This window comes from Plecotus auritus, assembly GCF_963455305.1.
Source record: "Plecotus auritus genome assembly, chromosome: 12".
Lineage (NCBI taxonomy): Eukaryota > Metazoa > Chordata > Mammalia > Chiroptera > Vespertilionidae > Plecotus > Plecotus auritus.
In genome coordinates this window covers 9,045,767-9,061,301 of record NC_137778.1, presented here as the reverse complement: position 1 = coordinate 9,061,301, position 15,535 = coordinate 9,045,767, and the positions used below count along the sequence as shown (strand labels likewise).

The window sequence follows — 15,535 nt, the reverse complement described above, 5'->3', positions numbered from 1 at the left end:
CTAAACTTTTGACTTCTCAGACCTACAGAACCACAGAATGTCAGAGCCCTTTGAAATTAGCAGCTGCTGCACCCATCCCATAGTACAGATATGGAAACGGACGCCCCGGGGGGAATGGGAGTTGGCCACAGGTACACTCACTATGGGCCAGGACTTTGGGGTAGGTGCCCTCCCTACCCTCTTGCTTCTATAATGCTGGCAGCCAGCATCTTTCTCCTTTTAGGGAGACTCAAGCTCCCACAGTGTTCTTGCCTTCTGCGGGTGCCTTCTGCGGGTGCCCTTCACTGCCAGGAGTGGGAGACGCAGCCAGAGGGCCTGGCCTCTATGCTAAGGCCCTGCTCCAGCTCTGGCTAGACAGAACAGATAAGGCCACACTAAGGCCAACAGAGGCCCCTAGGGACCGAACCTAAGACTTAAGGAATATGCTGCCCTCTCCTGGCCACCTCTGGGCAGGACTGCTGCTGTCCAGGCCTCCCGCTGCTCTGCTTGTCTTCTCCGAGCTAAGAAAACACCCTCTCCTCCTGTTGGAAAGCACTCCAAGGGGGCTGGAGGAGGTAGATGCCATCTCGAGTATGCTGAGCAAAGTAGATGGTCCCTTGTTCAATGTAGAATCCAGAGGAAGAAGGCTTCAGGCCAACAGGTGAGGCCCGGTGTGTGTTACCACCACAATGCTGGAGAGTAGGGAGAGACTCATGCTTTCCACGGAGACAGCCTAATCCATCAACACTAGACAGGAAGGTTGAAAATTTAGAGGATATTTATTTCTCCTAAGGTCCACAGCTGGCAGCCACTGCCCTCCCGTTCCAGGGGATTTCTCTCTCCTTTTCTGAGAAATCCCCTCTCTTCTTGGAAGTGCTCACGGGGAGGCTGGGATATGAAGAGAAACCATACACAACACTCCAGAGCCTTAAAAAAATAAAGCCACAAACAACCTCCTCCACACCAGCACACGCACACAAAATAAATAGACGTATAAAAGGGAGGCTTCGCTCCTCCTGTCCTGGCTCCAAGGCTGCTTGGGAGAGGGGCTGGGTGGCGTTGCCCGCTTCTCCCGGCCAGGATTATCCAGAGGCTAAATGGTATGGAAGTGCCTGACAGCCAAGAATAAGCCCTGGCTTCAGAGAGAGGACAGGGGCGGGCCCCTCCCTGGAGCTCTGTAGGGATAAGGGACAAATGAACAAATAAATAAATAAATAGAGCCCAACGCGCTCCCAGGGGCCTAAGGGCTTAGGCTGAGGCTCAGGGCCCCTGGGGCCTGTTTCCCTGAAAAGAGCAGATCCAGTGACAGGCAGAAAGAAGAACAGGGAAAACTCAAGTCCAAAGTCACACCCACCAGGCCTCCAGGGCCTGCATCCTCCAGCTCCCCAAAGGGCCAGTCCAGAACCCAGCCTCAAACCAGCTCTGGAGGAAGGAGGGGTGGGCTGAACCTTCTGTCTGGCCCAGCCCAGCAGGTGCCCAAGGCTGGGAAGGCCCTCCCTCTCTCTGGGGCCAGCAAAGCCTCAGAGGGCGCAGCGGCTGCCACCAGGTGGGCTCTTGCTGGGGAAGCTGAGGCACGGCCCTCTCCTGCTCCTATGCTCACGGGCCTTCCTGCCTGGCTGCATCCAAGTCAGCTGGGAGACATCCTTGTGCAAATGTAAGCAATCGAAACAGTCCCTGCCGGTGTCCTCCTCCGCTCCATTTGGCCACAGATGTCCCCACCACCTCCAGCCAGGGCTGCTCTGGAGGTTCCCTTCTAGCCAACAGGGAGAAGGTGACAGACAGAAGCAAGAACAGAGAAGGGCAGGAGCTGCTGGAATGAACAGTTTGGTCAGGAGGCCAAACCAGACACATGAAAGAGTCCAAGGGAGTGGGGAGTCCCAAGATCCCTCCTGGAGAGGCATGGCCAGATGGGGGCCGGGGGAGCACGGGGTAGGGACCAGCTGGCCACTCAGCTGGGCAACAGCACGTGCTCCAGGAGGTAGGTGAGGGAGTCCCAGTGCTTCCAGAGGAGGAAGAGCATGAGGACCAGGAGGGCAGTGCTGGTGATGCGCAGGCGCGTCTTCATGAGGGGCGTGATGAAGTTGGCGATGGTGGACACGAACACCAGAAGCACGGCCATGAGCGCCAGGATCACGTTGATGAACTTGCCCAGTAGCGCCCTTGCATTGGCGTTCTCCACGCCCTCCAGCTGCACCACCTGCTGCTGCTGCTGCTGCAGCTCCAGCTTCGTGACCCGGGTCAGGCAGGACTCCACGGCCTCCTGTGGGGACAGAGGGTGGGCCCATGAGAGAGGGACAGTACACAGACTCCCCCTCCACAGGCCAGCCAGGTACAGGCTGAGCAGCTGCAGCTGTGGGCAGAGCCCTTTACTTATGACTATCTGGGGAGGCTGCTAGAAAACTGGAGTCTTGATTAATGTGGGAAGGGGAGGAGCTGGCCCAATCCCAGCTTCCTCTTGAGGCTCTGGGAACTCCCATCATTCATGGGCAAGGCTGCCATCACAGAGCTGGGGGCACTGGCAGCCCTCGCCAGTCAGCTTGCCTTTGCACAGTGCATACTCTGCCTGCCGCTCCGCTCTTATCTCCAGCCACCTCACCCCACACTACCCGCTTCACCCACGTGTCCGTCTGCGCCAGCTGATGCAATACCTTGTGCCCGCCATCCCCCACGTGGTAAAGCCTCACCCTCTGGCTGCTGCCAGCTGCCAGCACACCTGGGGCTTCCTCAAGAAGGGTCCCTGGTTATACCTGGATGTCCCGAGCCCTCTCATAGGACTGGTAGGCCACCTTCTCCTCCATGCTGGCCAGCTCCTGCTTCAGGTTGCTCATCTCATTCTGGTGAAGCTCGGTCAGGTCATTGAGTTGCTCCTCTAGCCGCTCGTACCTGGCAAAGGGAGAGTGTGTGACACCAGGCCTGGCTCTCGAGCCTCCCTTCTCTCCCCAGATCAATTCCCTTCATTCTCAATGGTCACTCAACACACCCCATGTGTTCAGAGACACCAATGAAAGGTACTACTTACACAGCACTTCTTAGGAGCAGGTGTTGTGCTGAGCACTTCACCCAGATTATCTCATAGGATCATCATCACAACCCCACAAGGTAAGTACTAGCCACCCCCATTTTGCAGATAAAAAGACTGAGGCACAGAGAGGTTAAGGAATGTGCCCTGAGCTAAGATGCTCTCCTGGGTACCGGGCACACAGGGATATGGAGTCACAATCCCTGCTCTGAAGGCACAAATATTGAAAGATGAGTGTTAGGTGGGGGTGGTTAGTTTTCAGGCAGGATTCCAAACCTTCTTCATGTATATAAACAAGAAGAAGCGCTGCTCTGGCCAGGTAGCTCAGTTGGTTAGAACTCCCAATACAATGTTGCTGATTTGATCCCCAGTTGGGCACATACAAGAATCAACCAATTAATGCATAAATGAGTGGAACAACAAATCGATGTCTCTCGCTCTCTCTTCCTCTCTCTCTCAAAACAATAAATAATTTTTTTTTTTTTTTAAAGAAAAAGTGCTGCCGAAACCGGTTTGGCTCAGTGGATAGAGCGTCGGCCTGCGGACTGAAGGGTCCCGGGTTCGATTCCGGTCAAGGGCATGTACCTTGGTTGCGGGCACATCTCCATTAGGAGGTGTGCAGGAGGCAGCTGATGGATGTTTCTCTCTCATCGATGTTTCTAGCTCTCTATCCCTCTCCCTTCCTCTCTGTAAAAAATCAATAAAATATATTAAAAAAAAAAAAAAAAAAAAAAAGAAAAAGTGCTAAGGATAAAATCCCCAAGAGTCCCAGGGAGTGAGTGCCAATGCCACACGAGAGGCCCAGAGCAGAAGAGCAGGTGGGCAGAGGGGAGGAGGGACCAGAGGCTGCAGCTCAATGCACACCGACCGTGCCGGAGACTTACACCCTTTACCTTCATAGGTTTGGTTTTATTTCATCCTCACAGACATTTCGAGTGGGGATTCATGTTCTTCCCGCACACAGACAAGGAAACCAGGTGCTAAGTGCAGTAAGGACTTTGCCAATAGTAAATAGTAAACAGTAAAGAGTAGAGCTGGGATTGGAACCCGGGTAACCTGACTCCGGAGTCAGTGCTCCTAACCAGAGGAGAGGCCATGTAGCTGGTCCCTGCCTCAGTTTCCCCTTCTGTATGCTGAGCACCTAAAATCAAGTGGGGATGCTCACAGCTCCTGAGACAGGCAGAGCCTCCCTCCCATAGGGCCTGTGCTCCCGTCTCCCTGCCCAGTCCGGGCCCTGTGGATGCTCTTCCACTTGCTCCACAGCCCTGCGTCTGAGCCCTGGGCCTGGCGCCTCAGGCCAGGGGTGGCTGGGCGGAGGCGAGGGTGGAGGAGCACCCACCTGTAGCGCTCCTCCTGCAGGCACTGGGTCATGTAGGTGTAGTCCCTCTGCAACTGAGACTTCAGGTCCTCCATTGAGTCCTCTAGGTGTGACTGTCCCTCCTTGATCTCCCGCAGCTCATCCAGCAGAGCATCCAGGTTTCCGGGCGCCCCGTACAGTGTGTTCGACTTGGGGCTCCCCAGCACTCCAGTGGGCCCGGCCCCGGAGTTGCTGCCAGCCCCGGCTGAGCTGGCGCTGGCGCTGGAACACTCGTCGTCGCTGCCGTACTTGGGGCTGGACACGAGCGTGGCGCTGCCACTCAGCGTCCGGGCCGCCTCCTCGGGAGGCCCGTCCTCCAGGGGGTCCTTCAGGTGGGCGATGTTGTCGGCGCTGCCAAACTTGTTGCGGATCAGGCTGGCGAACTCCCGGGGCTTGGACACCACGGCGGTGTGGGTGGCCTGCGAGAGGCCCGAGAGGCTGCCCCTGACGCCCTCCACCACGCCGCCCCCGAAGCCACTGATGCCCGCGCGCACGTTGGCGCCCACGTCCTTCAGCCCCTGCTGCATGTCCCGCAGCACGTCCTTGGGCTGCCGCGAGGGCCCATTCTGCTCGATCTCCCGCAGGCGCCGGCGGTAGTGCTCCAGCTTCTTGTGCAGCTGCGCGATGGTCTGGGCGGACTTCTGGTTCTTCTTCTCGAACACCTGCTTGATGCGCGACACCTGCTGCTTGTCCGCGTTGTTGGCCAGCTTGAGGTACTCCGCCACGTTGTCGTCCCGCGCCTCCTGCTCGATCTTGATCTGCTCCGTGATCTTCAGGATTTTCTGGTGCAGGTGCTCGATGGCGGCCTTGGTCCGATGAGGGTCGGGGGCCCCGTCCGGCACGTCCAGGCTGATGGGGCCGTCGGTGTCACCATGGCCGGGGCCGCTGGAAAGGCTCAGGGCCACGAGGTCCCCCTTGTCAACCTAGGGCAGGAGGCAAGCAGAGGAAGCCTGGGTGCACCATGAACCACGGAGGGAGCCCGACACCTGTGGACCTGGTCTCTCTACCCAGAAAGTGGAGGCAGATGACCAGGGACCTCAGGAAGAGGGTTCAGCATGACAACAGAATCCCTGACAGCCGCCGCTCGCCCACCTGCCACCTGTTACCTAGCTGATCCAACGGCCCTGAATGCAGTCTAGGCAGAGGTGTTCCTCCTCGGGACAGAGTTCACACAACGTCAGGCCTCCCGCCCACATGGACCACGCGGGGCTGAGGCTGCACTGGAGTCACAGGGTTGAATTCTCAGGGATGAGACGAGCCGTCCCTCCGGACCCAGCCTCCCCACAGGCTCCTGCCTTGAGCGGCCTCTTCCTCAGACCTGACCGGAGCCCACGCTTTGGCCTCAGCACTGGCACAGGAAGCTCCCCGCCCTCCCCACCCCGGCTTCTCTAATGCAGTTCAGCGGGTCACCCCACCTCTGTTGCACCGACCCGGCCCGTTACCTTCCAGCTCACTGGAGCTGTCAGCAACCTCTTCCGCTTCATGATGGTGGGAGCGCCCGACCCTGCCCAGGCTCCCAGAACTGGGAGGGGAGCACCCTCTGCCACCCTGCGGGCCAGGTCCCCGAAGACTCTGTCCCAGAAGTAACGCACAGGCCGAGGGAAGCAAGCAGCGGTCTGGGGCCCAGAGGTACCAGCTGCCCTGCTGGGAAGGGGCTGGACGTGCAGGAAAGAGATGACAGCCCCTTCCTCACCGGCAGGCAAGCAGGCCCCTGACGCTCAGCGTGTCGGGGTAGCACGAAGGAAAGAGAGACTGATAAGGGAGGAAGGGAAGGTCACAGAAGACAGGAAAGATGGGAAACGCAGGTCAGATGAGGGCGGGTGGGCCTGGAGCCCTGTTCTCCAGGGCCGGCTCCCCTCAGCCTGTTGGAGGCTCTCTCTCCACAACCGAGTCTCAGTGTCTTATCGCCATGCAACAGCGGAAGCAGCAGGAAATGGCTCAACCCCATGTATTTTTACACACCCCAACTCGGCTGGGTCACATCATCGCTTTTTATATGTATGGGGGGCAGGGGCGGGGTGAGGTATATGTGGGGGAAGGGGTCAAACACAAAGCACGTGGCCCAGTCACATGCTCTAGAACTGGAAACAGCCCCTGCCAATTACAGGCAGAAGTCACCCAACTCGATGTCTGCCGAGATACCAAGTAGTGAAAACACGATGGAGAACAATGGCCCCGCCACCTTCGGGAGCCAGGGGAGGGCGGCTCCTCCGGGGGCTTCCTCTGGGCCTTTCCAGGTCGTGGTTCCGCCGGGAATGCTGGGGACACCGAGGTCCCTTCCCCACCTCTCTTGCAGCCAGGACTTCCCGCTTACATTTGCTTGGGGTCTCCCCTCGTGTTCCCTGGCCCTCCTGCCACACGCTCATCCCGGCAGGACGCTGCTCCTCTGACCTGCTGGCCTGGTACGCCCGAGGAGCCTAGGCCACGGCCCCTCACATGGTCTGTGCCCAGGTCTCATGGCCCCACCAGTCGGACTTACAACCGAGCCTGCAGGTAGACACTTCCCCCTACTCTGCTCCCTGTAGTGACGGCCAACAGTCCATCTCTCAATTGTCCTGCCCCTCGGTGTCCCCACCTGTGACCCAGGGATGATCAGATCTACTCGCAGGCCTGTGGGTCACATGGGACCGGGCATTGAGTGATCAGTACCGCTCTTCTGCAGAGCACACAGAAGGCACTCATAAACGCTGTCGGTCTACGCAGCACAATTCTCTTTTAGGGGAGGAATAACATGTATTTAAGAGATTATTATACCAACACGTTTACTCAGTACTGATGCTGCAATATAGGCAGTGAACTAGACAAAATTCTCTCTGTCACACGTAGCTTTACAATGAAGGAACTTGACCCGCTCATAAGGCCACTGTGCTTTCCAAAGAAACTCAACTCCTTCCCTCTTTTCCACGCTCTTCCTGGAGAAAGAATTCCCAGAGAAGAGTTTGGGTCTGGCTGCGTCACTGCCTGAGGCTCAGCACCGCCGTTTGCTCATCTTCATAATGAGGAGGGCGGCTGTCCCGGCGCCTCGGAGGAGCGTGGGAGGCACTAATGAGACATGGGTTCGGAAAAGCTGTGAAAAGTGGAGGTGCTTCAGGACTACGAGGGCGTGCACGCAGCTCTGCTCTGGCAGCCTGGAGTCTGTCCCCCGTTGGAGTCCAGCTAGCTTACACACGGAAAAGCAGAGTTGAAGCTGGCTGTGAAATCCCAGGAATGAGAGGAGAACACACACTGGTAAAACCAGTTGGTGGGCTGCAGTGACCTGGGGCTGGGGCCCTGGCCCCTCGCCCACCCTTCTCTGCCCTGGGGTCCTGCAGCAGGACACCAGCATCCTCGCTGCCCCCCCCCCCTGCCCCCGGGGATCTGCCATGCTTGGGTCCTGCTGGTCATCTCCAGTCATAGAACATCCCCTTCGCCCTCGTCACCATTGGAGAAAGGGTGCACGTAGGAGCAAGGGGGGTTCTCCACGCCCTGGCCTCCCCAGGCACCCCCTACAGCAGCAGTGTCCTTTAAGGACTGAAGGGAGATGGGGTGGCTGAGCGAACGAGAGCCAAGGAGGTGGCAGAAGACAGGCAGAGGGACAAGGAAGGAGGGTGCTTCAGCTAAGGAAGGAAAACAAGAGCACAGAAGGAGAAAGCTGTTAGGGGGATGGAACAAGCAGAGTATGAGGAAAGGAGAAAGATTTGAAAAAAAAAAAAAAAAAAAAGCAAAAAGCAAAAGCAATGAGACAGGCAAAGGACCGATGCTGGGAACGGAAAGGGCACTAAACTTGAGGTCGGACACCGGTTTAGAATCCCAGCATTCACTTGGCAGCTGTGTGCCCTTGGATATGTCATTCACTTTTCTGAGACTCAGTTTTCACATCTAGAAAAGGGGTGTAATTCCACCTACACCAAAGGGTTGTCAGGAAGATGAAACAAGACACTGAGTAAGTCAACAGTGGCAGTACAACTTCAGGGCATACAGAAGGTGCTCAAAAACAAGTGAGAATAAATTAAGCAACATTTCACACCGACTAGAATGGCTATAATTTTAAAAAGGAAAACAACAATTGTTGGCGAGGATGTGGAGAAATTAGAACCCTCATACCTTGCTGGTGGGAATGTAAAATGGTGCAGCCACTGTGGAAAACAATTTAGTGGTTCCTCAAAAAGCTAAACATAGAATTACCAAAAGAAATGACCCAGCAATTCCGCTCCTAGGTAGATACCCAAAACAATTGAAAATGGGTATTCAAATAAATACTTGTGCTTATTGTTCATAGCAGTACTATTCACAATAGCCAGAGGGTGGGCACAACTCAAATGCTCATTAATTAGTAAATGGCAAACAAAATTGGTCAATCTAGACAATGGAATATTACGTTATTTGGCCATAAAAGCAATGAAGTACTGACACATTGCTACAACATTGCAAACCTTGAGAACATTACACTAAGTGAAAGAAACTAGATACAAAGGGTCCCATATTGAACGATCCCATTTATATGAAACATCCAGAATAGTTAAATCCATAGAGACAGAAGGCAGATTAGTGGTGGCCAGGGCTGGGAGGGAGAAATGGCGAGTGGTTGCTTGATGGGTATAGCCTTCCTTTGGGAGGGATGACAATGTTCTGGAACTAGAGGTGATGGTTGCACACGTGGGTGTGGAGGGTCAAGGTCCTCCCACCTGCTAGCCTGGGCTGCAGGTCCAACCAAAGTCCTATTGTGGAGGGTATGTGGGTCCTTCATCTTATAGCCACATTTTCAGTAGAGCAGAGGTTCTTTCTAACTCATTGCCAACCCCCTTCCTGGGGCTGGGTGAGTAAAAAGAAGAGCAATACTGGTCACTCAACTCCTGGTTACTAGCAGGTGGAACTCCAGGGTCCCCCAGCCCAGAGCACCACCCCTCCTCTCTCAAAACTGTCAGGGGCTCACCTGGCCCAGGCCCCCTCCCCGCTCTCTCCTGCCTGAGAGGGGCTGGACACTCCACAGGTACCTGACCCCAGCATTAACCCCTGCGCACAGGCTGGGCAAGCTCTAAGAAGAGGAGATTGTGGAGGGAGCCCCTTCTATGCCAGGCCACTAGGGAGGCCATGCCACGCTCCCTGTGCAGGGTGCCCACCAGCCAGGGCCCGCGTCAAAGATCGTCCTCTACACAGAGACTGAGCTCCAGGAAGTGCGGATGAACGTCCTGGAAGAGCCAGAATTGGGACGCTGTCTCTCGTGTCCAGGGCCCTACTTGCCCTTTTCCTCTCCCTGCCCCTGTGAGACCCTGGAAGCACCCCTGCACATGGCTCACAGGACTCTCCTCCCTCTCCTCCCTCCCCCCAGCCACTCTAAGCAAAACCAGCTTAGGCACTGGGCCAGATTATAGGAGCTCCGCAGCCCTGGCTCCCTGGCCTCCTCCCTCCTCCCAGGCCTGAGCTCATGTCCTCGTGTTAACCCGGCCCAGGCACGGCCGCTGTCCCTTCCTCCGCACATTAGCCCAGCAGCCTGGATCCGAGGCAGGGAGCACACAGGAGACACTGTGGAACAGAAAGCATCCCGGCTCACGTGGAGCTCTGTGTGGGAGGGAAAGGGTCCTAACTACGGTGTGTGCTCCACACCTGAGCTCCCCAGTTCCCAAGAGACTGCAGAGGGGCCTAGACTGACCCCCACCCCCAGGGACAGGCAGTGCCTTCCTAGATTTACAAAGAGCTCCTGTCGGGTCCCCAGAGCCGGCTGACACAGAGATGGGCCTTCAGTCCTGCTCAGGGGCGGAAAGCCAGCACTGAGGAAGGTCGCTCTGACACACAAAAAGAGCTCTAGGGTTCCTACGCTTCCCTTTAAGAGAACACGGCAGCCTGTCATTCAGGAAGAGGTGGCCCTGAGGTGCCCACCCAGGGTCGGGAAAGGGGGGTCTGTGGAACACGGAGAACTGCCTTGTCTGTGGGCCTGGCCAAGCGGGTCAAAGTCCACTCAGGACACTGCCCAGAGCAGGGCCTGGGCTTCCAGTGGCTAAAGGCCCAGCAGGCGAGTGAGTCAGGAGCTGTCAGTGCCTCCATCGGCTCACTTCTGGCCCCGTGACTGATCTGAGCACCCCTCTCAGGATGGAGAACCCCCAATTCCCTTTTCCTATGAGTTCCCAGAGCGTGAAAGAGGGAGGTAAGCCAGGCCAGGCGGAGAGGAAAATCCATGCCGGCTACAATCCTTCAGCGCGAAGATGCAGCTGGGAGGGAAGGAACCTGACATCTCCCCTTCCAACCTGGCACTCCAGCTCTTGGTCCTGGTATCAGGGGCTGCCCCCCTTTCACCAAATCAGCGGGCACAGCTGCTGGGCTGCGGGCTCTTTCTCTTCCTGGCGGAGACATGCGGCATCGCAGCTGGCCCGAGCACTTCCGGGTGGAGACAGGTATGGGGGAGCGGAGGGGAGCACACCAGCCCGCCCAGTGGTCCCACCTGCTCCCGAGAGCCTCAGCTTTTCTCCAAGGGCTGGGAGGCAAATGCTTAGATGACGGGGTACACAGGGGGCAGCAGGTGTGTACACTTGGCCTGTTCACCGGGGTAAAGTGGGGTGAAAAACCGCAGCAACATCCCCACCTCCACACGGGGCCCTCGAGCAGCAGGGCAGAGGCGCAAGGTTCCTGGCTCTCCAGGCCTCGGTGGCTTACGGGCAGCCTCACGCTGCCACGAGGATTTCGAGGTGCAGAGTACACAGACGAGAAAGCACCCTTCATCCTTCCATGCTGCACCCACTATTTCCAGGCAGCACCACTGGCTGAGGCTCTAATCAGCGTCCTCCTGCAGCCAGCGACACTTCTCTCACCCTGACCCTCAGGCTCCTTTTTCTTCCTGGGGACACCCCTCATCTAGCCCTCAGCTGCCAGGCCTTTCCTCTAGGTCCACCCCTGAGTTCTGGTCAAAACCACACCCTCCACTCCCTCGCTTCCTTCCCTACCCAGCTGACAATGCCCTTTTGTCCACACAAAAGTCCTATAGTCCCCTCTCTCCTCACTCCCACAGACCCCATGAGGCCCCCGAGCTGCCCTCCCACCTGGGGGCCTCCTCTGAGTTCTCCCAAAGCTCCCAGCGCCCAACAAGTTGCTCCTTCTAGACTCTCCCACTGGCCCCCTGGGTCAGTGCTCATGGACCCTCACACTCCCCTCTCCCTGTCACTGTGTCTCCATGGAATAAACCACAACCAGGAACGCCCTTCTACGTAACTTCACTCAGCTCCTCCAGCCCCGGGTGGAGGGACACATGGCTACTGGTTCCTGGAAGCATCAGTGCCGAGGTTCACTCGCCTCCTGCACAAGTCCCCTCAGAGGCCCTCCCAGCACTGGGCAGCCCGAGCCTGGAGGCCCAGGGCTCGCCCCTCCTCCCTTCTCCCTCCACAAAGCGTTCTCTATAAGGGAGAGGAGGGGAGCCGCACCCAGAGACCGAGCCGCCTGACAAACTGCCCAAGTGGCTTTCTCCCATCACCCGGCCCCACCCGTCAGCTCCTCTCCTTCCACCACCAGGGGCCTCACCTGTGTGGGCACCATTTCCCGAAGCTGTGCTGGGGACGGGGTGCCGGGGGCTCTAGGGCCCCTTTCTGCAGGCCCTGCCAGACCCCCGGGGTCACAGTCCCTGGGCAGCACTGGGCTTGCCAAGGGAAGCCGGGGCCTGTGAGCAGGGGTGCCGGCGCTCCCGGGCTCTGCAGCCGCCATCTCGCCTGAGGCCCAGCCCAAGGATTAGGGGCGGATTGCTCTGGGAGATTTCCCCCTCCCTGGGGCTCTCGCACTACTCCTGCCCATCTGGAAGGAGACAGAAGGGCTCACCAGGCCTGTAGACCAAGCTCTGATGAAGTGTTGCCCAACCCACCCTGCCTGTCCCCAAGTCCAGCTGTTGCCAGGTGAGTTCAGTGTGCATGGAACACCCGGGTGTGACAGGAAGCAACTCTAACGCGTGCACCTGCATCATTCCCTGCCGTTGTACATGCCTAGACACACCTCCACCATCACAGCCCCTCTCACAAACAGAGGTACAGTCCACCTGACTCCCTTCCTCCGCCTCCCAATGGGAGTGGGTCTCCTTGCTGGATCCCTACGCAGCCAGCTTAGCCAAGTCCTCTGCCTCGCCCTGCTGCCCTGCCCACTGGCTTAAGGCACCATCCTCTCAATGCACCCTCCTCCTTCAACACCCAGACTGCAGCCAGCCTCCCCGGGAATTCCTCTGCCCTGAGGTCCTCTCCTAGAAATTCACTCTGTGCTCTGAACACCCCTGCAGCTACTGCTCCGCTAGCTTCTCCTTCCCATCCCCTGCCCCACCCCTACCCTCACCCCCAGCAGCACTGCCTAGGCAAAAACATCTAAGAGAAAACTTAATGGTAAACTCACAGGAGCCTCTTCCTCCTTGACCTTCATCTTGATAGTACCAGCAGGAAATCCCGGGAATGGCCAGCAGAGGGGGCCAGAGGTTCACAGTTGAGGAGAGCAAGCTGTGAGGAGGGTAGTGGGGAGGCCACAGAGTTCTGGGGTCTGCTGCGTCTCTCTAAGGGTAGCTTCCCATGGCAGAGTCACCAGTCAAAGAAGACATGGATTATGCACCCACTTGAGCCTGGTGAGGGACTCAGAGCTTAAATACTGAGGGTCAACATGGATCGTGCTGATGGGGTGGTTCCAAGTTCAAGAAGGTGCGAGGAGATAAGGGCCCTGTGTTATCTCTGGGGCCCAGGGCCAGGTCCCGCAGCCAAAACACCAGGGGCAGGAGTCCCCACCCTGGGCTTGTGAAAACCTTACAAATATTTGTGGTGGCCGATGACTTGGGGTTTGTGAGGACAGGAACTTAGCAAAAACAAAAACACAGATTCTAATTTCTGAGGCCACCTCTGACACGTGGAGGCAGGGACTTGTGGGGCCAGGGACCACTTCGGCAGCCCCCCGTCTATAAAGGATGAGCTCTCTCAATTTTCACTTGACGCCTTGGCACTGAGCACTTGTCCTCTTGCATAATGGCCATGTATAAATAGGCCTTACTGTCCCCTAGGAAGGCAGGGATCAGATGGCAAATACGCCAGGCCCTGCGCTGCGCCCAGCAGGAGACCGACCCTCCCTCAGTATTTATGTCTGTAAAGTGACTGTGTCATCTAACTCGGCTGCCACGGGAGACAGCCATCTACCGCAGCAGCAATGGGGATGGCCTGGTCCTCACACGCAAGACAACCCTCCCCGGCCCTCCTTTCCAGGCTCCCCCAGGCTAGGATTTGTACCCTTTCCTTAAAGAGGCGGAGGAGAAAAGGGAGAAGGCAGTGGCAGCAGGAGCCCGAGGTGGGAGGGGCTGAATGAGCTGAGCCCGGGGCTCTCTCAGGACCCCTCACAGGTCCCGCTCCCCAGGCTGCCAAGGATCATGCAGGCTCAGAAGAACCCGGAAGAGCTTTCTATGAGGCCACACGGAACCACCAAGATGACCCTAAGGAGAGTCAAACACAGCCCCTAGCATCCCCTAACGAGAGGGTTCAGCTCCCCTCCAGACACACCTACCCATCAGCACAGTAACAACCTCAGGAAAGGGCCAGTAAAGCTCAGGGGTGAAGCTCAGGGGTGAAGCCTGCTAAGAGAAAAGCAGCAGACAGGAAGCAGCAGTGCCTGCTGGCCAAGCCCGCAGGAGAGATCCCCGTCCCTCTAGTCTGTTTCATCTGCATGTGAGGCCTGTTCTCAAATCTGCCTCCTGCTCTGGGGTGGGGAAGCAGGCGCACAAGGCCTCAGGATGGACGGTGAGGGTCTGGGTCTCGGGTCCAGACCTGCTAAGGGACCTTGTTCAAGTCACCAGAGGCTCTGATACTCAGTGTCCACAACGGCGGTGGGAGGGCTCTGAGAGGAGTGGGGGGCTGGGAAGGCCCTGGCTGAGAGTGGGCGTACGGCGGGAAGGCACGGCGGTCCCTGGTGCTGGCTGAGACTCAGCGGCACACGGAGGGTGTGGAGTCAGAGGCTGCTGTCAGTCCTCGCCCTGCCCCTCAGAGGCTGTGTGGCCTCGGACACACTTCTTCACAACTGCATGAGGAGGCAGCAGCACCTACGAAGCGGCTGCCTGAAGGACGAGGCCTTAGGGGACGAGACCAGGGCATCGGCGTGGGGAGATGGGAAGAGGGGGTGAGCTGAGCCCTGGAGACTTCTTCTGAAGCCCAGTCTTGGTTTTCTAGGTGCTCCCAGGCCACAGGGAAGGTAAAATGGGAGCATGGCAAGTCATAGGTCTTACTGAATAGATGACTGGTCCTGAGGCTTCCTCACCACCTATGTATGTACACCCACGTACGCGCACGCACACACACACACACACATGCCACAGTCAGTAGAGAAGGCCCCTGGAAGACTTTGCCTGGGACAGAAAAGCCAGGAAAGTGGCTGCCGCAAGGAGCACCGCTGAGAGCGGCTGAAGGACACAGGAAGAGCTGCAGCAGGTGCTAAAGCCACAGGCTCGGAAAGCACAGGCGCCACAGAGCTGGGTAGGTGCCGTTACATGTCCTTCCTGGTAAGTCCTGGCCATCCACTGGCTGCCCTGCCACCTGCTCCAGGGCCTGGCAGAGACGCAGGCCCCACCTCGCCAAGTCACTGCGGATGCGCAGGCCCGGGCCGCTGAGTGGTGGCAGGTGTCTGGCCTCACCCTCGCCATTTTTGCAAGTTAGCCTGAGTCCGGGGGCAACAGGTGGGCTCCTGGCACCCTGGAAGGGGACCCTGGACGGAAGCCAAGTCCTGCTTGCGGGCTCTCCTCCCTGCACGCCCGGCGGGTCCCAGCCCCCTCTCTCACTGGGCTCTCTTCTTTTAGTTTCCCTTCCTGACCCTTAGTTTTCATGCCACGCCCCTTCTTTCTTTAATACTCTAAGTATTAAATGTTTCTTGTCTCTCCCGTTGCCCTTGGGATCATTCTTCAGTCCCCTCCTCTTTAAATCTTCCTACTTACTTTTTTGTCTTGGGAGAAAAAAAAAAAGAAAGCATGAACCACACATTCTGAAAGATGGGGAACCTGAGAAGTCATAGTCTTTAGGAGCAAAGTCTAACGCTGAAAAGCAGCTAAATTTAGTAGCTCGGAATGCAAGGTGAGGCCTTAAAAAATACCTCGGGCTCCAGACAAGCTGTGAAATCTCTGTTAGGACTGCGCTGTGAAGCGCTCCGGCCTCTAAGGCTCACCTCTTGGACTTCGGGGCTTGGGAAATGGTCAATATTCAGAGGTCTCTCACCTAACACTC

The 15,535-nt window shown here is 57.3% G+C and overlaps 1 protein-coding gene across 2 annotated transcripts in view; it reads right to left on the bottom strand.

Moving 5' to 3' along the window:
• Window positions 1-739: 739 nt before the first annotated feature.
• The window catches only part of TMCC2 (transmembrane and coiled-coil domain family 2), a 36,901-nt gene continuing 22,105 nt past the window's right edge, over window positions 740-15,535 (bottom strand). For both annotated transcript variants that reach the window (XM_080649437.1, XM_080649438.1), the window contains exons 3-5: window positions 4,338-5,278; window positions 2,727-2,862; window positions 740-2,239 (exon numbers count right to left, since the gene is read on the bottom strand). In XM_080649437.1, the coding sequence (XP_080505563.1) occupies window positions 1,928-2,239; window positions 2,727-2,862; window positions 4,338-5,278 (1,389 nt within the window). In that variant the 3' untranslated portion in view covers window positions 740-1,927. The remainder of the gene's footprint in view (window positions 2,240-2,726; window positions 2,863-4,337; window positions 5,279-15,535) is intronic.